Source organism: Dunckerocampus dactyliophorus, chromosome 15, assembly GCF_027744805.1.
Source record: "Dunckerocampus dactyliophorus isolate RoL2022-P2 chromosome 15, RoL_Ddac_1.1, whole genome shotgun sequence".
NCBI classification, from domain to species: Eukaryota; Metazoa; Chordata; class Actinopteri; order Syngnathiformes; family Syngnathidae; genus Dunckerocampus; species Dunckerocampus dactyliophorus.
Window position 1 is genome coordinate 21825657 of NC_072833.1, and position 16518 is coordinate 21842174.

The 16518-nt window shown below is 42.5% G+C and overlaps 1 protein-coding gene across 7 annotated transcripts in view; it reads left to right on the forward strand.

The window, feature by feature from the left end:
• Positions 1-5602: 5602 nt before the first annotated feature.
• afap1 (actin filament associated protein 1) overlaps positions 5603-16518 on the forward strand; it is a 60584-nt gene continuing 49668 nt past the window's right edge. For 6 of the 7 annotated variants that reach the window (XM_054753298.1, XM_054753302.1, XM_054753301.1 and 3 more), the window contains exon 1: positions 9431-9664. In XM_054753298.1, the coding sequence (XP_054609273.1) occupies positions 9628-9664 (37 nt within the window). In that variant the 5' untranslated portion in view covers positions 9431-9627. Of the gene's footprint in view, positions 5665-9430; positions 9665-16518 lie in introns of those variants that run through there. The other variant, XM_054753299.1, reaches the window with a different exon arrangement.

Sequence of the window (16518 nt, forward strand, 5' to 3'; positions counted from 1 at the left end):
AATTGTGGTATTTCCTCTGGAAGCAGGTAGTCCAGTAACGAAGTCCAAAGCTATATGTGACCAGGGACGGGTCGGGATGGGCAGCGGTTGTAACAGACCCGCCGGAGGTCGATTCGATGACTTATTTCTGGCGCAGACAGAGCAGGCCACGACGAACTCCTTCACATCCGCCGCCATGGAAGGCCACCAAAACCTCTGCGCCAATGCCAGTTGAGTTCGTCTGGTTCCTGGGTGACAGGTAACTCTGGAAGCGTGACCCCACTGCAATACGTCCGACCTCAGCGTCTCAGGAACAAACAATTTACCAGCAGGACAACCCTCTGGAGACTCCTCCCCTTTAGTTGCCTCCGACACCTTCTTCTCCACCTCCCACCGAAGAGCGCCCAACACTCGGGCCACAGGTATGATGGTTTCCGGCACTGTTCCCTCCTCCGTGGGACTGAAGACTCTGGACAGGGCGTCAGGTTTAATATTGCGTGAACCGGGTCTGTAGGTGATGGAGAAATTGAAGCGTGTTAGGAACAGTGACCAACGGGCTTGTCTGGCATTGAGTCTCTGGGCGGTTCTGATGTAGGACAAGTTCTTGTGGTCGGTGATAACTATAAAAGGATGAACTGCGCCCTCCAGCCAATGCCGCCACTCCCGCAGCGCGAGAACGATGGCCAACAGCTCCCTGTTGCCCACATCGTAGTTCCCTTCAGCCTGTGTGAGGCGACGCGAGAAGGCGCAGGGATGCAGCTTCTGGTCGACCGGGGACCGCTGGGACAGCACGGCTCCCACTCCCGTATCAGAAGCGTCAACCTCAACAGAAAATTGTAAATTAGGATCAGGATGTACCAGAACCGGAGCGGAAGTAAACAAGGTCTTGAGTGTGTTAAACGCAGAATTAGCCTCTGGGGTCCATACAAACGGAATTTTAGGTGATGTAAGCCTAGTCAGAGGTCCTGCTTTGCTGCTGAAATTACGTATGAATCGCCTGTAGAAGTTGGCGAACCCGAGAAACCTCTGCAAGTGCTTCCTTGATTTGGGAGTAGGCCACTCGACCACCGCCTGGATCGGCACGCAGTTGACCTTTCTCCACAATGTACCCCAGAAATGGCACCGAAGTGGCGTGAAAGTCGCACTTCTCTGCCTTAACGTAGAGCCTATTCTCCATTAAACGCTGGAGAACTAGTCGGACATGAGTGGTGTGGTCTTGAAGATTCCTGGAAAAGATAAGTATGTCATCCAAATATACGAAACAGAATTGATTTATCATGTCGCTGAGAACATCGTTAATGAGATTTTGGAACACCGCCGGGGCGTTCGTGAGACCGAAAGGCATCACCAGATATTCGAAATGCCCCAGCGGTGTGTTAAACGCGGTCTTCCACTCATCTCCATCCTTTATGCGTACCAGATGATAGGCGTTACGGAGATCCAATTTTGAAAAAATGCGTGCAGAGTGTAAAGCGGAAAAGGCAGAATCCATAAGTGGCAAGGAGTAACTATTGCGGACCGTGATGCTATTGAGCCCCCGGTAATCGATACAGGGCCGTAGAGATTTGTCTTTCTTGGCAACAAAGAAAAAGCCCGCCCCCAGTGGCGAGGAAGAGGGTCGAATAAGACCGGCTGCTAGGGAAGAGGAAATGTACTCTTTGAGGGCTTTCTGTTCTGGAGCGGAGATGTTATACAATTTGGCGCTAGGAAATGTGGCGTTAGGGAGTAATTCTATGGCGCAGTTGTACGGTCGATGAGGGGGAAGTGTTTGCGCACGGTCCTTGCTGAACACTTGCTTTAAGTCGTGGTATTCGCTAGGAATTCCTGTAAGATCTATAACTTCCTCTGGGGATATGGAAGAGGGAACATTGGATCGAGCCGAACGGAGACAGTTAGCGTGACAAAACGGGCTCCAACTGGAGACGTGCAATTTGTTCCAATCTAAGAGTGGGTTGTGAAGCTTAAGCCAGGTTAACCCCAGCACTAGTGGTGCGGACTGGGAGGGCATGACATAAAAACGGATGGTCTCGGAGTGGTTACCAGAGAGATGAAGGATAAGCGGTTCGGTTTGGTGTGTAATGGCCGCCAGGAAGCGCCTATCCAAAGACCAGACCTCCTTCTTAGCAGGTAACTTAATCATGCTGATATTATGTTTGAGAACAAACGTAGTGTCCAAGAAACAGTCATCGGCGCCCGAGTCAATAAGTGCGGTTATGTCAATACTTCTCTCTTTCTTTATAATTACTCCCTTAATTTGAAGTCTCTTGAAGGAAACCTCCTCCGCTGTAGTGGCTGAATCATGGAGGTACTCACAGCTCCCCATGGCTGGATGGTCCTCCGTAGCCGGTTGGTTGCTCCTGGATCTTGGCTTTAACTCCGCTGCTGATCCAGAACTCGATCCTTGGCGACGATGTGGTCGAATGGGGCATTGGAGGAGTCGATGCCCCGGATCTCCACAGTAGAGGCAGAGGTTCAGCTTGCGACGACGTGCTCTTTCCTCGGCGGCGAGGCGTCGTCCCCCAAGTTGCATGGGAACCTCTGGTAGTACGGCCACGGCGTCTCCGATCCCTGGTTCGAGCCTCTGTCCCTCAGGAGATGGTAATGGTATCCTGGTAGGAATTGACAACCTGCCGCCGTATCCCTCCTTGGTGTACTCTCTCACCCTCTCCCTTATGCGGTTCTCTAACTCTATGGCTAAATTGATAAGGCCGTTGAGGGAAGTAGTGTTGTCCTTAGCCACCAGCTCATCTTTAATGTGTACATCGAGTGCTTTGCGAAAAATACTTTGGAGAACGGTATCGGGATACCCACTCTCTACAGCAAGCACTCATCAATAGAAAAATCTGCCACCGAGCGTCCTTTCTGTTTCATGTCTAGTAGTCGGCTAGCTGCTTCCATTCCCCGAATGGGATGGTGAAAAACCCGTCTGATTTCTTCCAGGAACATGGGTAAGGAGGTGCGTATGGCAGGCATAGATGTGCTCGCAACCATAGCCCACGTAGCGGCTCTACCCGAGAGTAAGCTCATTATGAATGCTACCTTGGATTGGTCCGATGTGTACGTGGTGGGCTGCTGGTCAAAAACGAGGGAACACTGGTGTAGAAACTGGTTGCAGGAGTCCGAATCTCCAGAGAAGCGAGCAGGGTGAGGGATATTAGGCTCTCGCAGCTGATGAGATACAGGTGCGTCTAAGGCGTGTGGAGACGTACCGACCTCTGGTGGCGGGTGAGAGGAGGTGCTGGCGAGTCGTAGGTTTAGAGCGTCCATGCCGGCAGATAGGACCGATATGGCCTCCATGATGCCTTGGAGGGTCTTCTCGTGGCCACCGACTAATTGGCCTTGATGTGCCAGGGCCGAGCGGAAGTGCTCCATGTTTGCGGGATCCATTTTGGCCAGATTGTTCTGTCAGGCGTGGTGGGAGCCACGACAGGAATCAGGATCCCAATGCAGACAACCAGAGTCAAAAATAGTAACAAAAATACTTTAATATGGAACAGAAAGAGTCCACAAGGTAAAAGTACAACTAAGGAAAATCCACTAACGGTTAACCAACGAAAAACACTGACAGCAAAAGGCTGTCAGGAACAAAAAACAAAGTACAAACAAAAAACACTGTAGGCAAACCTGACAGGAGATATCTTGGATACAAGGCTGAATGAACACGCAGGTAAGGGAGCCAGAATGCAGGGTAAGGAACAAGAAGCCGGGCTAAGCGGGAGCAAGGAACAGGAGGTCAGGGAGTCAAGGAGTACAATCTGGCACTGGTAGATTGTTTGGCTGCAGCTTAAGAAGGGAGGAGGTAATGAGCTGCAGGTGTGTGTGATTAGGTCTGGGTCATGTTCAGGGATGTGCTGCAACACAAAAACAGCAGAGGGCAGCAGAGCAGAATGCAGAACATGACACTTTTTATATAACCCGTTTTTTCTTTAATACTTCCACTCTATGCTTTAAAATGACGTTTTTTTTCTCATAATAATGAGTTTGTGCTTGTAAAATTGCCTCTTTTTTTTCTCATTTGAATGCAACTTTTTTCTTTTTAATATTTTGAATTTATTCTCATAAAACTACAGCTTTTTTTCTATCTACTGTGTCTTTTTTTGTATTATTTCCAACTATTTGTTTTTGTAAATTTTCTTCCCTGAATTATGACTTTTTTTCCCATAATATTTTGACTTCATTATGGTAACATTATGACTTTTTCTGCAACCTAATTTTCAAAAAATTACAACGCTATTTGTTGTTTTGTTTGTTTCTCCTAACACAACCTTTAAAAAGTAAGTATATTTCTTTAATACTCTATTTCAATAATACGCCACTAAAACAGCAAGATGGCGCCCTCCGTGGCAGACTTCTCTGTTTCACTCTCCCGTTTTTTTCTATTTTTTTGCTATTTTGTTGTTCGTGTTGGACATTCAACGTGCTGCGTTGCATTGCAGCATAGTAACAACGGACATTTGCCGCTTGCCGGGGAGATCGGTCTTCGGCGTCTTGTGGACACAGAGCCTCGGGACTGTTCTCCCCGAATGTTACCAGCAAATACATAATAAGGGAGATGCTGCTGTTTTGAATTGGATATGTGGGTTGTGCAAAAGTCTTTGGCCATCATTAGATGTGTTGTTTTAGCAATACTTTAATGACCATATGAAACCAGAAGGTCATTCAGTAGAGTGCAGGTCCCGACCAAGGTTGAATTTTTATAAAAATTAGTAATCAGGATTATTAAGTATATTTGTGTTTTGTTTGTCCGAGGGCAAATAGCATCCTGTACCAAGTCTACAGCAACATGAAAGGTGCTTTGAAGGCTCTTCCAAGTCCCCATTTTGGAAAAGCTAATGTCTCTACTGTTGTTGTTGTTGCGTAATTTATTGTTATAATGTTTCTCCTGTTCTCATTCATTTTCTTGTGTTTTTCTTTCTTTCTTTCTGTTGGTAGAATGAACAGAACAAGAATTTCATTGCATGGCAGAACTACCTGTTCTACTGTGCATATGACAATAAAACTCTGGAATCTTGAATCTACAATGACGTTATTCTTCCTCATAATATTACATGAATAATATATTAAGCTATTCTCCTAAAATGAGGACTTTTTCTTGTTAGAGTGCAGCTGTTTTTATTAATATTTTACTTTTTCATGAAAAAATACTGCTCATGTTTGCTCGTTTGAGTTTTCATGTGAAATGATATTTTTAGAAAGTGCCACAGGTTGCACTTTGGGCACCCCTGATCTAAATCAAGAGTGATGATGTGTCAAAAAGAATAACAGGGCATTTTTTGATTCTTTCATTGAGCACAACCAACAGCCTTTATTCATGAGCATGGTGTCTGGTCTGGAGCAGGTTAACGCCACAGAATAAATCTCCATGGCAATTTATGCCAGAACATATCCCACTTTCCAGTATCCCAATTTTGTGCAACAGGATCACAGATGAATTGAGCCAGGATAACAAAGATATCCAGGCTTAATCCCTGATCCTAGTTTTGTGTAGGGCCCCAGAACCATGTGCAGCCGCTGTCAATAAACAAGCCCCGCCCTCGAGGACGCTGACTGGCTGCCGTGCATGGGACTTCCGTCCCTAAATCTGTCAGCTTCTTTTCTATTGATTATCACCGGTGGTCAGCGAACAATACTGGCTCCTCCCGTCATCCGGTGTTGTAAGCATGGAAAAAGGGAAAAGAGAGCGAGGTAAGAAGCTAAATTGGATCTTTATCGCCGTGTTTTTATGCTCTTTTATTCTCTTTTTGCCGTTTTTGTTCTATATTTGTAAATTGTGGTGGTCGTAAACCTGTTATTTAAAATGCTAGTAACACGTGCAGGGCTATAACGTCATACACACGATTAATGTGAGATATTATCATTAGTTTATAACTTATAAAGATTTAAAAAATCTCCGTTGCTAAATGTTCTTCATGTTACAAAGGAGCGTGTGGATGGAGGAGGGTAGGCAAGGAGGGGCGGAGTAGTGTCAGCATCCCGGTAGGAGGAGGAAGGATGGGGAAAAAGCTTTTTGTTGGCCAGGAGAAGAGGACCACATGGGGTACGAGCCGTCGAGGGCAACCAAGATGGCTCCCGACGGAAGTCTCAAATTTACGATAAAACAGTTACAGTATATAGATTCTCACCAAATGTAGTCTAAGTGTCACTTGTGCTTTAGCACGTTGGTAAACCCCACTCCTTGACGCCTTAAAGGGACTGTTTGCAAGAAGCGCCAAATTACATGTTTTAAAACAAAAATATGTAAGAACATTACTGGCTAGTGCATGTGACCATTGGTGGTTTATAAGAACAAACTGAAAACAAAAATGTCTATTTTTCACAATTACAAATCTAACCTGAATAAAAATTGGCGATTAACCCCAAAAAAGATGACTCGTTGATGGGCTGTCACTCACGGCTGTCTGATACGTACTGTATGTGCACGCACGTGCATGCCTGTCGCACACACACAAAAGTAGTCAGTGTTGTTACGATGGGCTATACGCTCAATCATTGCTCACGTTAGTCGCTAAACTTTGCCAAATTGCTATCACTAACAAACGTAACTAATGACCGTGCCTGTGTGGTACTTAGGGCGTAGCAGGGAGAGGGCAGGAAATAATGATTGCAGCACGTTAGCGCCCTCTCGGCAGCTGTGTAACCACTGCAAACAATCCCTTTAAGTGCTGCGCTGGACAACGAGTTGACAGCCCAGGGGCCTCATCTATAAAGCTTGTGAACTGTACGCACAAAACGGGGACGAAAAGTTGTGTACGCCGTTTTCCACGGCAAGTACAGTATGTCACATATAAAAACACAACCTGGCGTGAGAATGTTCCCACCGGTATACGTACGCCACCTTTAGTTGGCTTATGCATTTTTTGGAAACGTGGCAAAAAAGGCAACGCACGTGTGGTGATGTGAAATCATATACAGTGTATTCAAAATAAACATGCAATGGAAGCCAATGAGGGCCACACGGTGGATAAGTGGTTAGCACGTTGGCCACACAGACAGGAGATTGGGGAGACCTGTTGAGTATCTCTGTGTGGAGTTTGCATGTTCTCCTGTGCGTGCGCGGGTTTTTTCCGGGTACTCCGTTTTCCTCCCACAGTCCAAAAACATGCATGTTAGGTTTGACTCTAAATTGTCCATAGGTGTGAGTTTGAATGGTTGTTTGTCTATATATGCCCTGCGATTGGCTGGCGACCGACCAGTCAAGGGTGTACACTGCCTCTCGCCCGAAGTCAGCTGGGATAATCTCCAGCATACCGCAGCGACCCTAATTTGGATAAGCGACATCGAAAATGGATGGATGGAAGTCAATGAAGATGAATCCATCATTGCATGAAAACATCACGCCGTGATTGACTGAAAACATTTGTGGAAAGTGTTGTTACTTTACATGACACACATGGATATCATATCATTGAACACTTCAATTATTTTTTAATCATAATAATATTATGTGTTCGATGAATGTTAATTATGACATCAGGTTGTCAAATAATTCTAGGGTTTACGTTTAGTGTTCCCTCGCTACATCGCGTTTCACCTTTCGCGTTTTTTTATTAACAGCGTATGAACACGCACTGCGTCCTTGTGGTGTATTAGAGCAATCTATCCGTGCTCTGTTCTGTGTGTCTGTTATTGTATTTACCACTGCTACTACTACTACTAGTAGAGGGTGTTGTATACTCATGTGAGAGTTGAAGACGTGTGCATCTCCACCTCTCCCAGTATGTTTATGTGCCTGTAGGAACATATTAGGAACCCACAGTAGACAACAGCCAGCTAAATATAGAGCCACAACAGTCCTTATTGGCTAAGGGAGAACCCGCCCATTGTGGTCTGCGTCCTGATTGGCTGTAGACCATTGTCAATCTCCTTCATGCCATTTCCTGTTGTGGTCAATAGTAGCTAGCAAACTTGCTCACTGTGTGAGCTGCCTGCTCACTGCCAATAAACAATAGAAGAAGAAGAAGAAGCTAAACCGACTAAATCAATCTCAGTTTCTTAGGCCTGATACATATAGAATGACTACTGTAAATAAGCCGCTACCTTTTTCTTAAACTTTGAACCCTGCGGCTTATACAGCGGTGCGGCTAATTTATGGCTATGTTCTAATCTCGTGACATCTCCTTTGATCAAACTTAATCATTATCTTCTTAGTGCCGTAGCTAGCTATCTGCGTGAGCTGCTTGCTAACCGCCAATAAACAATAGAAGAAGAAGCAGCTAAACGGCTAAATGAATCTTTGGTTCAAGAGTAGGACGAGGAGGAGGATGACGACAGGAGCAATATGTTTTATCAAGGAAACAAAAACGCAACAGCCGAACGGCGCCAGGATGAAGCATTTATTGCGTCCAAACTAGAAGATTGATAATTAAAATTCAAATTAAATTTGAACTTAAAATGTGAGAAAATGTTAATGCCTGTCTGAGAAAAGTGTAGTGTATTGTAAGCGGTTTTACAGCCTTAAAACATACATAGTAATTGTAAACAAATAAGGTTGGCTACTTTGTGGATTTCACTTATTGTGGGCTATTTTGGGAACCTATCCCCTGCAATAAACGAGGGAACCCTGTATTGTCATTTTTTTAATTTTTTCATTGTACTTTTCTTCAAAGTAATGTTTAAATCTTGTCTCGTTCTCATAGACCCAATCTTGCGTACGGTCTCGTCTCGTGTACTGAGTGTCTCGTGACACCCCTGCTGTTTATCACAGACTAGCTTAGGTCAAATTCACCAAGAATATTTGTTCAGAAAGCATTTAACATTTTTAGACAGTCTGTTTTACATGTGTATTTTTGTAACTGCAGTCAACATGAATGATTAGGAGTAGCAGCTACAATAGCAGAACTACACCTATTTTACTGTGCATATGATAATAAAACTGAATCGAACTGCCGTCGTTATTTTAACTTTTATCATTTTGTTAGTTTACTCCTAGTTTTAGTTTAAATTTGTGGAAAGAAGTTCATCAGTGAACAGCACCGTGCTTAGGTCATGCATGTAAAGTTAGAAAACATTTCAAAATGCACCTGCATTGTTTTCTGACTCAGTTAAATAAAAGTCTGTTGGTCCAGTCCTATAGTTTGTCATTGTAGTTTTCTTATAAGTAACGTTTAAATATTGTGTATCGTGACACCCTAACAGCCCTGTCATGTGGTGTTTACATTTAACAGCATATTTTCAAATAAATCAATTTTGACCTAACAGTATTTGGAAATTGAACATTTAAAATGTATAATAACAAATATATTTTTTAGTATTTTGCATAATTATTTATTTGAATGTGTATAAAAAGTGTAAAGGTTTATTTACATGTTTTGTGACGTCATTTTAAAGCCATTTGTAATTTTAAATGCCGTACTTTCCAAAAAAACCTGGAAAATACCTGATTGCATCACGAGCAAAGGGAGAGAGTAGGAAGCCGGAACTTCCGAGGGTGTTTGAACGCGTCACATCAGGAGCAAAAGTGTAGGACTTGAGGAGGAGGAGGAGGAGGGAAAGTGGGAAGAAAAAGGGAGGAGGAGAGAAAAGGATCCGGAGAAAAATTGGGAACATTTTGAAAAACAAACAAAAAAAACTCCTCTTTGAACGTTAGGAAAGTCATCAAGCCGCCCGTGTAGCCGTCTATGGGCCGTCGTCTGGTGGATTACATTTGCAATGAGGAGCGAGCCTGTGCTTTTTACTTCCAGCGGGGGTGAGTAGTTGATAATGGATTTTTCTCTGTTAGCTGTCGGACATCAAGGCGACAATTATTCGCCCTTTAAACAGCCACCTCCGCAATAGACTTAAGTTTAGTTTGTTTTGCAGTGAGTTGTGTGCGATAGCTACCTTAAATTGGTTTGTTTTTAGCCGTCTTACGTTACTTTTAGGCCCACTTTACGGTGAAGTATACCGTTCCTTGCTAGCTTAGTTTAGCTAATATTGTACGCAGTCGTAGCATGTTGAATTTCGCATATTTTGCATAAACATTCTATATTTTGGACCAAAATGTTAACAGCACATGTTTTAGCTGTCCAGACGCGCACGTGCACACAAGAGAAGCCAGCGCGTCACCGGTGTGCGCGTACCATAGTGTTCCGATTTGGATAATCTGTTCCAGTGTCAAACTGTGGCCGTCATAAATACATTAGTGTTGTTCCCACCGGGATAATCTGTTCCAGTGTAAAACTGTGGCACACATGTCTTATTAACTGTTCAGGTAATGTGTTTAAGTAGCATGCTGACACCACAGTTAAGTGTAAAAATTTGTTAACCATTGTTTTTCTTATTTTTTAAAAAATATTTGTTTATTGAGTTAAGTTAATTGGAGACTCTAAATTGTCCATAGGTATGAATGTGAGTGTGAATGTTTGTTTGTCTATATGTGCCCTGCGATTGGCTGGGTGTACCCCGCCTGTCGCCCGAAGTCAGCTGGGATAGGCTCCAGCATGCCCCCGCGACCTGAATGAGGAGAAGCGGCATAGAAAATGGATGGATGGATGGATGTTTATTGAGTTTTGAAACATACAGTGGTGTGAAAAAGTGTGTGTGCCCTTTCTGATTTCTTCTTTTTTTGCATGTTTGTCATACTTAAATGTTTCAGATCATCAAACAAATTTGAATTTATTTATTAGTCAGTGACAACACAACCGGACACAAAATGCAGTTTTTAAATGAAACTTTTTACGATTAAGGGAGAAAAAAATCCAAACCTACATGTCCCTGTGTGAAAAAGTGATTGCCCCCTAAAGCTAATAACTGGTTGGGCCACCCTTAGCAGCAACAACTGTAATCAAGCGTTTGTGATAACTTGCAATGAGTCTCTTACAGCGCTGTGGAGGAATTTTGGCCCACTCATCTTTGCAGAATTGTTGTCATTCAGCCACATTGGAGGGTTTTCCAGCATGAAGCGCCTTTTTAAGGTCATGCCACAGCATCTCAATAGGATTCAGGTCAGGACTTTGACTAGGCCACTCCAAAGTCTTCATTTTGTTTTTCTTCAGCCATTCAGAGGTGGACTTGCTGGTGTGTTTTGGATCATTGTCCTGCTGGTTTCAGTTTGAGATCACGAAAAGATGGCCAAACATTCTCCTTCAGGATTTTTTGGTAGACAGCAGAATTCATGGTTCCATTTATCACAGCAAGTCTTCCAGGTCCTGAAGCAGCAAAATAGCCGCAGACCATCACACTACCACCACCATATTTTACTGTTGGTATGATGTCCTTTTTCTGAAATGCGGCGTTACTTTTACACCAGATGAAATGGGACACACACTTTCCAAAAAGTTCAACCTTTGTCTCATCAGACCAGACCAGAGTATTTTCCCAAAGGTCTTGGGAATCATCAAGATGTTTTCTGGCAAAATTGAGACGAGCCTTAATGTTGTTTTTCTTCAGCAATGATTTTGGCCTTGGAACTCTGCCATGCAGGCCGTGTCTTTCTTATGGTGGAGTCATGAACACTGACCTTAACTGAGGCAAGTGAGGCCTGCAGTTCTTTGGATGTTGTTGTGGGGTCTTTTGTGACCTCTTGGGTGAGTCGTCGCTGCGCTCTTGTGACAAACATGCAAAAAAAATAAAAATAAATCAGGCAGTGGGCAAACACCTTTTCACATCACTATATACAATTTTAATCGAACAATCAAGTAGCAAATTTTTTTTTCTCTAGCAAAGCACAAACCAAAACAAGACAGCAAGCCACAAAAAACAAACAAAAAAATCAAATTAGTCTTATTCAATCTGCCAGTATTTAACCACCACCAATATTTATATTTCAAATCCAACTCATGCCCTCAAAAAATAAATAAATAAATAAGTTTAATGAAAGCAAATAAAACATGTTAGATAAAAATGAAATAAATGAAAGAATAAATAATAAATCAAAGATAAGTAAAGTAAAATGACTTGTTTGTTGATCGTGTAGCATTTACAGCGTGTCATGCTTTTTAACTTCTGTCATGCAAGTGTAAAAAGAAGTTAACCATTATGTAAAATGAAATAAAATTACATACACTCCTGATTTGATTGATTTGAAAATTTGAAGACCAGATGAAAAATGTCAAGAATTTACATTTTGCACTGATGGATCTTAACCCTTTAGGCGCCACAGTTTTTTTCAGTTTTGACATTACTATTTCAAAAGGTTGTAGCTTGGAAATGGTTAGAGATAAAGACATACTGTAAATTAGAAAATCTCCCCGCACACACAGGGGCCTTCAAAGTCTGTAAACTAGGGATGTCGCGATGCACATGCTTTGGCTTCTGATACGATTATTTTATAGTCTTGCCAATCCGATCCTGTACCGATCTTGTTTTTTTTTTTTTTTTAAATAATAATAAGCTTCTGTTACAAACATGAATTTGTGGGATCACACAGCATGACGAACAATATTGTTTGGCTTCTGTAACAAACCTCCGTGAGTCAGGTGCCTAATCCAATAACAGATCCAACAAAAGTTTAACTTCGAAAAAATGGGCGCGCAAAATGCTTTTAGGGTAGGACTAATCATTTAACATGGTTATAGATCAATCTGTGGTGTCATTTCCAACTTTAGAATTTTTAAAAAACTCTCATAGGGCCCTATGAAATCTGTTTTATTTTTTCCCGTTTTAATTTTTTAGAATTCAGTTTTTTACTTTCCACTTACCAGCATAGAGTGTGTGCTATTTGGGTTAGTGACACAGATGTCACAATTCCAATCGCGTTATTAATCTAAAATATTTTAATGACACCCTTATTTTGTTTACACAATTAGACAAATGTGACAAAGAGCGCTCTTATTTTGAAGGCCGGAATGGGTTGTGTGTGTTGAGAATGGCAATTGACAGTTGATATGCGCTAGGTGCAAGATAAACGTGCCACTCAGAACCTGCACGTCGTCAGTGGGCATTGTAAAATGGTCCTTACATTAAAGCAGTAAAACACAACACAGTTAAAATATACTCATGTTTTGTAGTGTTTGTGGGGTCCCTATTATCAACCAGCGGTTAGAGCGGCACTTCCCGTGCAAGCTCCCTACACCATGCGGCAGCAGTCCTGGCACAGTGAGAGGGAACTACCGTTGTAGCTACGGAGCCGAACATCCAACGTCCAAACAACAAACAAACATCGACACGGTACACCGCGGACATGTCTGCATGGTGGCTTGCGTTTTCTTCTTGCGGGTAGCGGGAGTCGAGTGGGAACCAGCTTTGATGCGCATTGCGGCACCTACCATGTTGGAGTGTGGCTCAGAGTTACGAACGTGGTATGAACGAGTTCCGATCTTGTGACAGAAGCCGATATTATCCAATCTTCACAAATACAGCGGATTGGCAGCCGATCAACATCCCTACTGTAAACTTTATACATCTTGCATAGAACGCGCCCACAAATGTTGCTCAGATTGAAGTTACAGATGTCCGCCATCTCCTGGTGGAAAGTATTAACTACACGAGGCACCATATTTGCAGAAATGGCTTGTTCAGCAATGTTGCTCGTCGCAATTTTGGAACAGTTCAGTTACAAATGTGAAGATTGTAAATAGTTCATGGTGTTATATTTATAAATAAATTGTTATTTTGATGTAAAACAACTTTAGATATTTGGGCTGTCACAAAAGCAAAAAATATTACTGTCAAAGTGAAAGTTATGCTTGAAATGTATCTTTCCACAAAAAGCTGGTTTTCTCCCTTTTTTAGTCATGAACTGATATTTTCCTGAAACGTACCTATGTTCTACTGCTGAATACTAAAGAACAGAAAAAGGTAGAAACAAACTTTTTTTTTCTGATGAAAGACGGGAGTGTAATATTTCTTTAGGTAGGTTCCATGTTTGAAAGATACGTCAAAATCAACTAAAATGGCCGCTACTGAAGGGATTATCTTTTGAAAAATGGCTGGGATTGAAGGAGTTAATGATGTTCTAACTATGAGTTTTAAAAAATGGAGTAAGCAATTTATTGCAAACAAGCATTACACTGAAATAGGCTGTACATCAGCTGATCAAAAGTTTTACCATAGCTCAAAAAACCCCAAAGCCCTTCAAAAAAGAAATAAAATGTTCACAAAAGGACTTGATAATGAGTAGCTGCGCCATGCCAGCTTGGTGCCAGTGTTTCCAGAAGACTAGTGGGAATGTTGCTCCAGGTGGTGAAGGTGCCTTCATGGAGGGCATCCACTGTCTGGAACTGATGTCCATTTTTGTAAACTTCCCTTGCCATCCAACCCCAAATGTTCTCAATTGGATTTAGATCAGGGGAACACACAGAGTGAGCTTATTCCTCTGGAAGAAGCCCTTTTGTTAGGTGGGCAGTGTTGTGCTGTTGAAAAAGCCAGTCATCACCACACAGACGAGGGCCTTCACTCATGAGGGATGCCCCCTGCAACATCTCTGCATAGCCAGCTGCAGTTTGACGCCCAAGCACAACCTGAGCTCCATCGTTCCATTGAAGGAAAAAGCAGCCCAGATCGTGATGGCGCCCCCTCTACTGTGCCGTGTGGGAAAACATCTCAGGTGGGATCTTCTTGTCATGCCAATAACGTTGGAAGCCATCAGGACCATCAAAATTCAATTTTTTCTCATCAGAGAATAAAACCTTCTTCCACTTTTCAATGTCCCATGTTTGGTGCGCTCGTACAACAAATTCCAAACGGGCAATTTTGTGGCATTAAAGGAGAGGAGGCCTTTGAAGATGGTTTTTGTTTTTAAAAGCCTTCTATTGCAGATGCCGTCTGGTGGTTGTTGGGCTGCACTCGCCACCAGTAACAACCTTCATTTGAGCCGAGGATGGTCCCGTGTCTTGACAGACAGCCAGTGGGATCCTCCAGCTCAGTGCCGCTGATTTTTATCTGTGTCTACCACTTGACTTTTTGTTCCATAACCCTTAGGATCTTTGAAGAACTTTCAAATGACTGTCTTACAGCATCCAACCTCAGCAGCAATGGCGCGCTGCGAGAGACCTTGCTTATGCAGCTAGTAACACGCATATACAGTAAAGTAATGAGTTGACGTTAGCACAACAAAGCTAACTTTAGCCTGAGGTTAGGACTAAATTGGCTACAGCACTTACGTGGAAAGCTTTAGGCTTACTATGAAATTAATCGCAAGCCAATTGTCAAGTGACTTTGTATGTACAGTATATGATATGTTAACACAACGTGTAACTTACCTTCAAAAGAATATCAGTGTGATGAGCCTTTAGGTGCTGCTTGTCTCTCTGCACAATGCATTCAGTTTGTCTTTCGGAGGGATTATATTTGAAGTTTCTCCACAAATCAGTGCGTTGTTTCCGACCAACAGTGCTCCCGTTGCCCACGTCACCAGCCACCGGCGTGTTGAGCAGGAAGTGCGCTGCATGCTAAGCTAGGATGCATTGCTACATTTTAGTTTTTTACTGAAAGATTACACACACACAATAGGCAGAAATGTCATGCATTGTAAACATCTGATAGACCACCCACTAACATTTTCGTCCAGTCTCACCTCATCAACAAAAACTCAATCACGACGTGTCACGCTTTAGTCATGAATGAGCCATGTTTAGCTCATCACCGTTTTGTTTGTCATGGAAAAAAGCTTGGTCAGCGAAATAGTTTCCTTACAGATAACATCCACTGGGTTATTAAGCAGGCAGCCTTCTTCTTAGGTGTTTAACACCTCCAGAGGGTCCAGCAGTGAATCCCAGCATCCCAGGTTAAACCCATGGATGGCATAAACTCATTTGAGAGCCCAGTTGGAGTCCTTCCTTGTACTATGTTTACTTACCTGGTAGCGAGACTGGCTACCTCATATGTTTAGTGTTGAGCTAAAAAAGCTGCAAAAACAGAAGAGGCCACTTTTTGCTACACCTCATTGTTCATTATACTGTATTTGTACGCTTTTCAAACTCTTGTAGGTCACACTTCGCACTGTTTGAATAAATGACACAAATTTCCCCATCACATCTTTTGATTTATTTAGCCCAGCATGAAGCTGTTGACTCTCTGTCCAGTCAGAGTTATGTATTATATAACTGATGCTCTCAGTTTTAAATTCAATTCATTCAATCCAAGTCAGAGGAACACTCACAAGATGCCACCAAAATCACTCTGTCCCTTTAAAATCATTCAGAAAATGATGTAAGTGTATTGAATTGTATCATATGCAGAATACCGTGATAGATATTGTATTGTGAGCTAAATATCGCGTATCGTATTATGACATTCGGGTATCGCTACAGCCCTAGAGGGCGTCACGGGTGATAACATTTTCAAGATTCAAGAGAGTTTTATTGCCATGTGCATGGTAAAACAGCAGTTATACCATGCAATGAAAATCTTATTCTGTTCATTCTCCCAAGAAAAGAAAGAAAACACAAGAAAGAATAAGAACATAAGAAACATAAACATAAATACCAATAAATTAAGCAACAACAACAGAAGAGACATTAATACAAATAAATAATACAAATAAATAAATAAATAAATAAAGTGCTATGAGTGTGTGCTTGTGTTGTGTGTGGCGTGTGTGAGTGCTTCGTTGAGAAGCCTGATGGCCTGTGGGTAAAAGCTGTTTGCCAGCCTTGTGGTCCTGGACTTCAAACTCCTGTA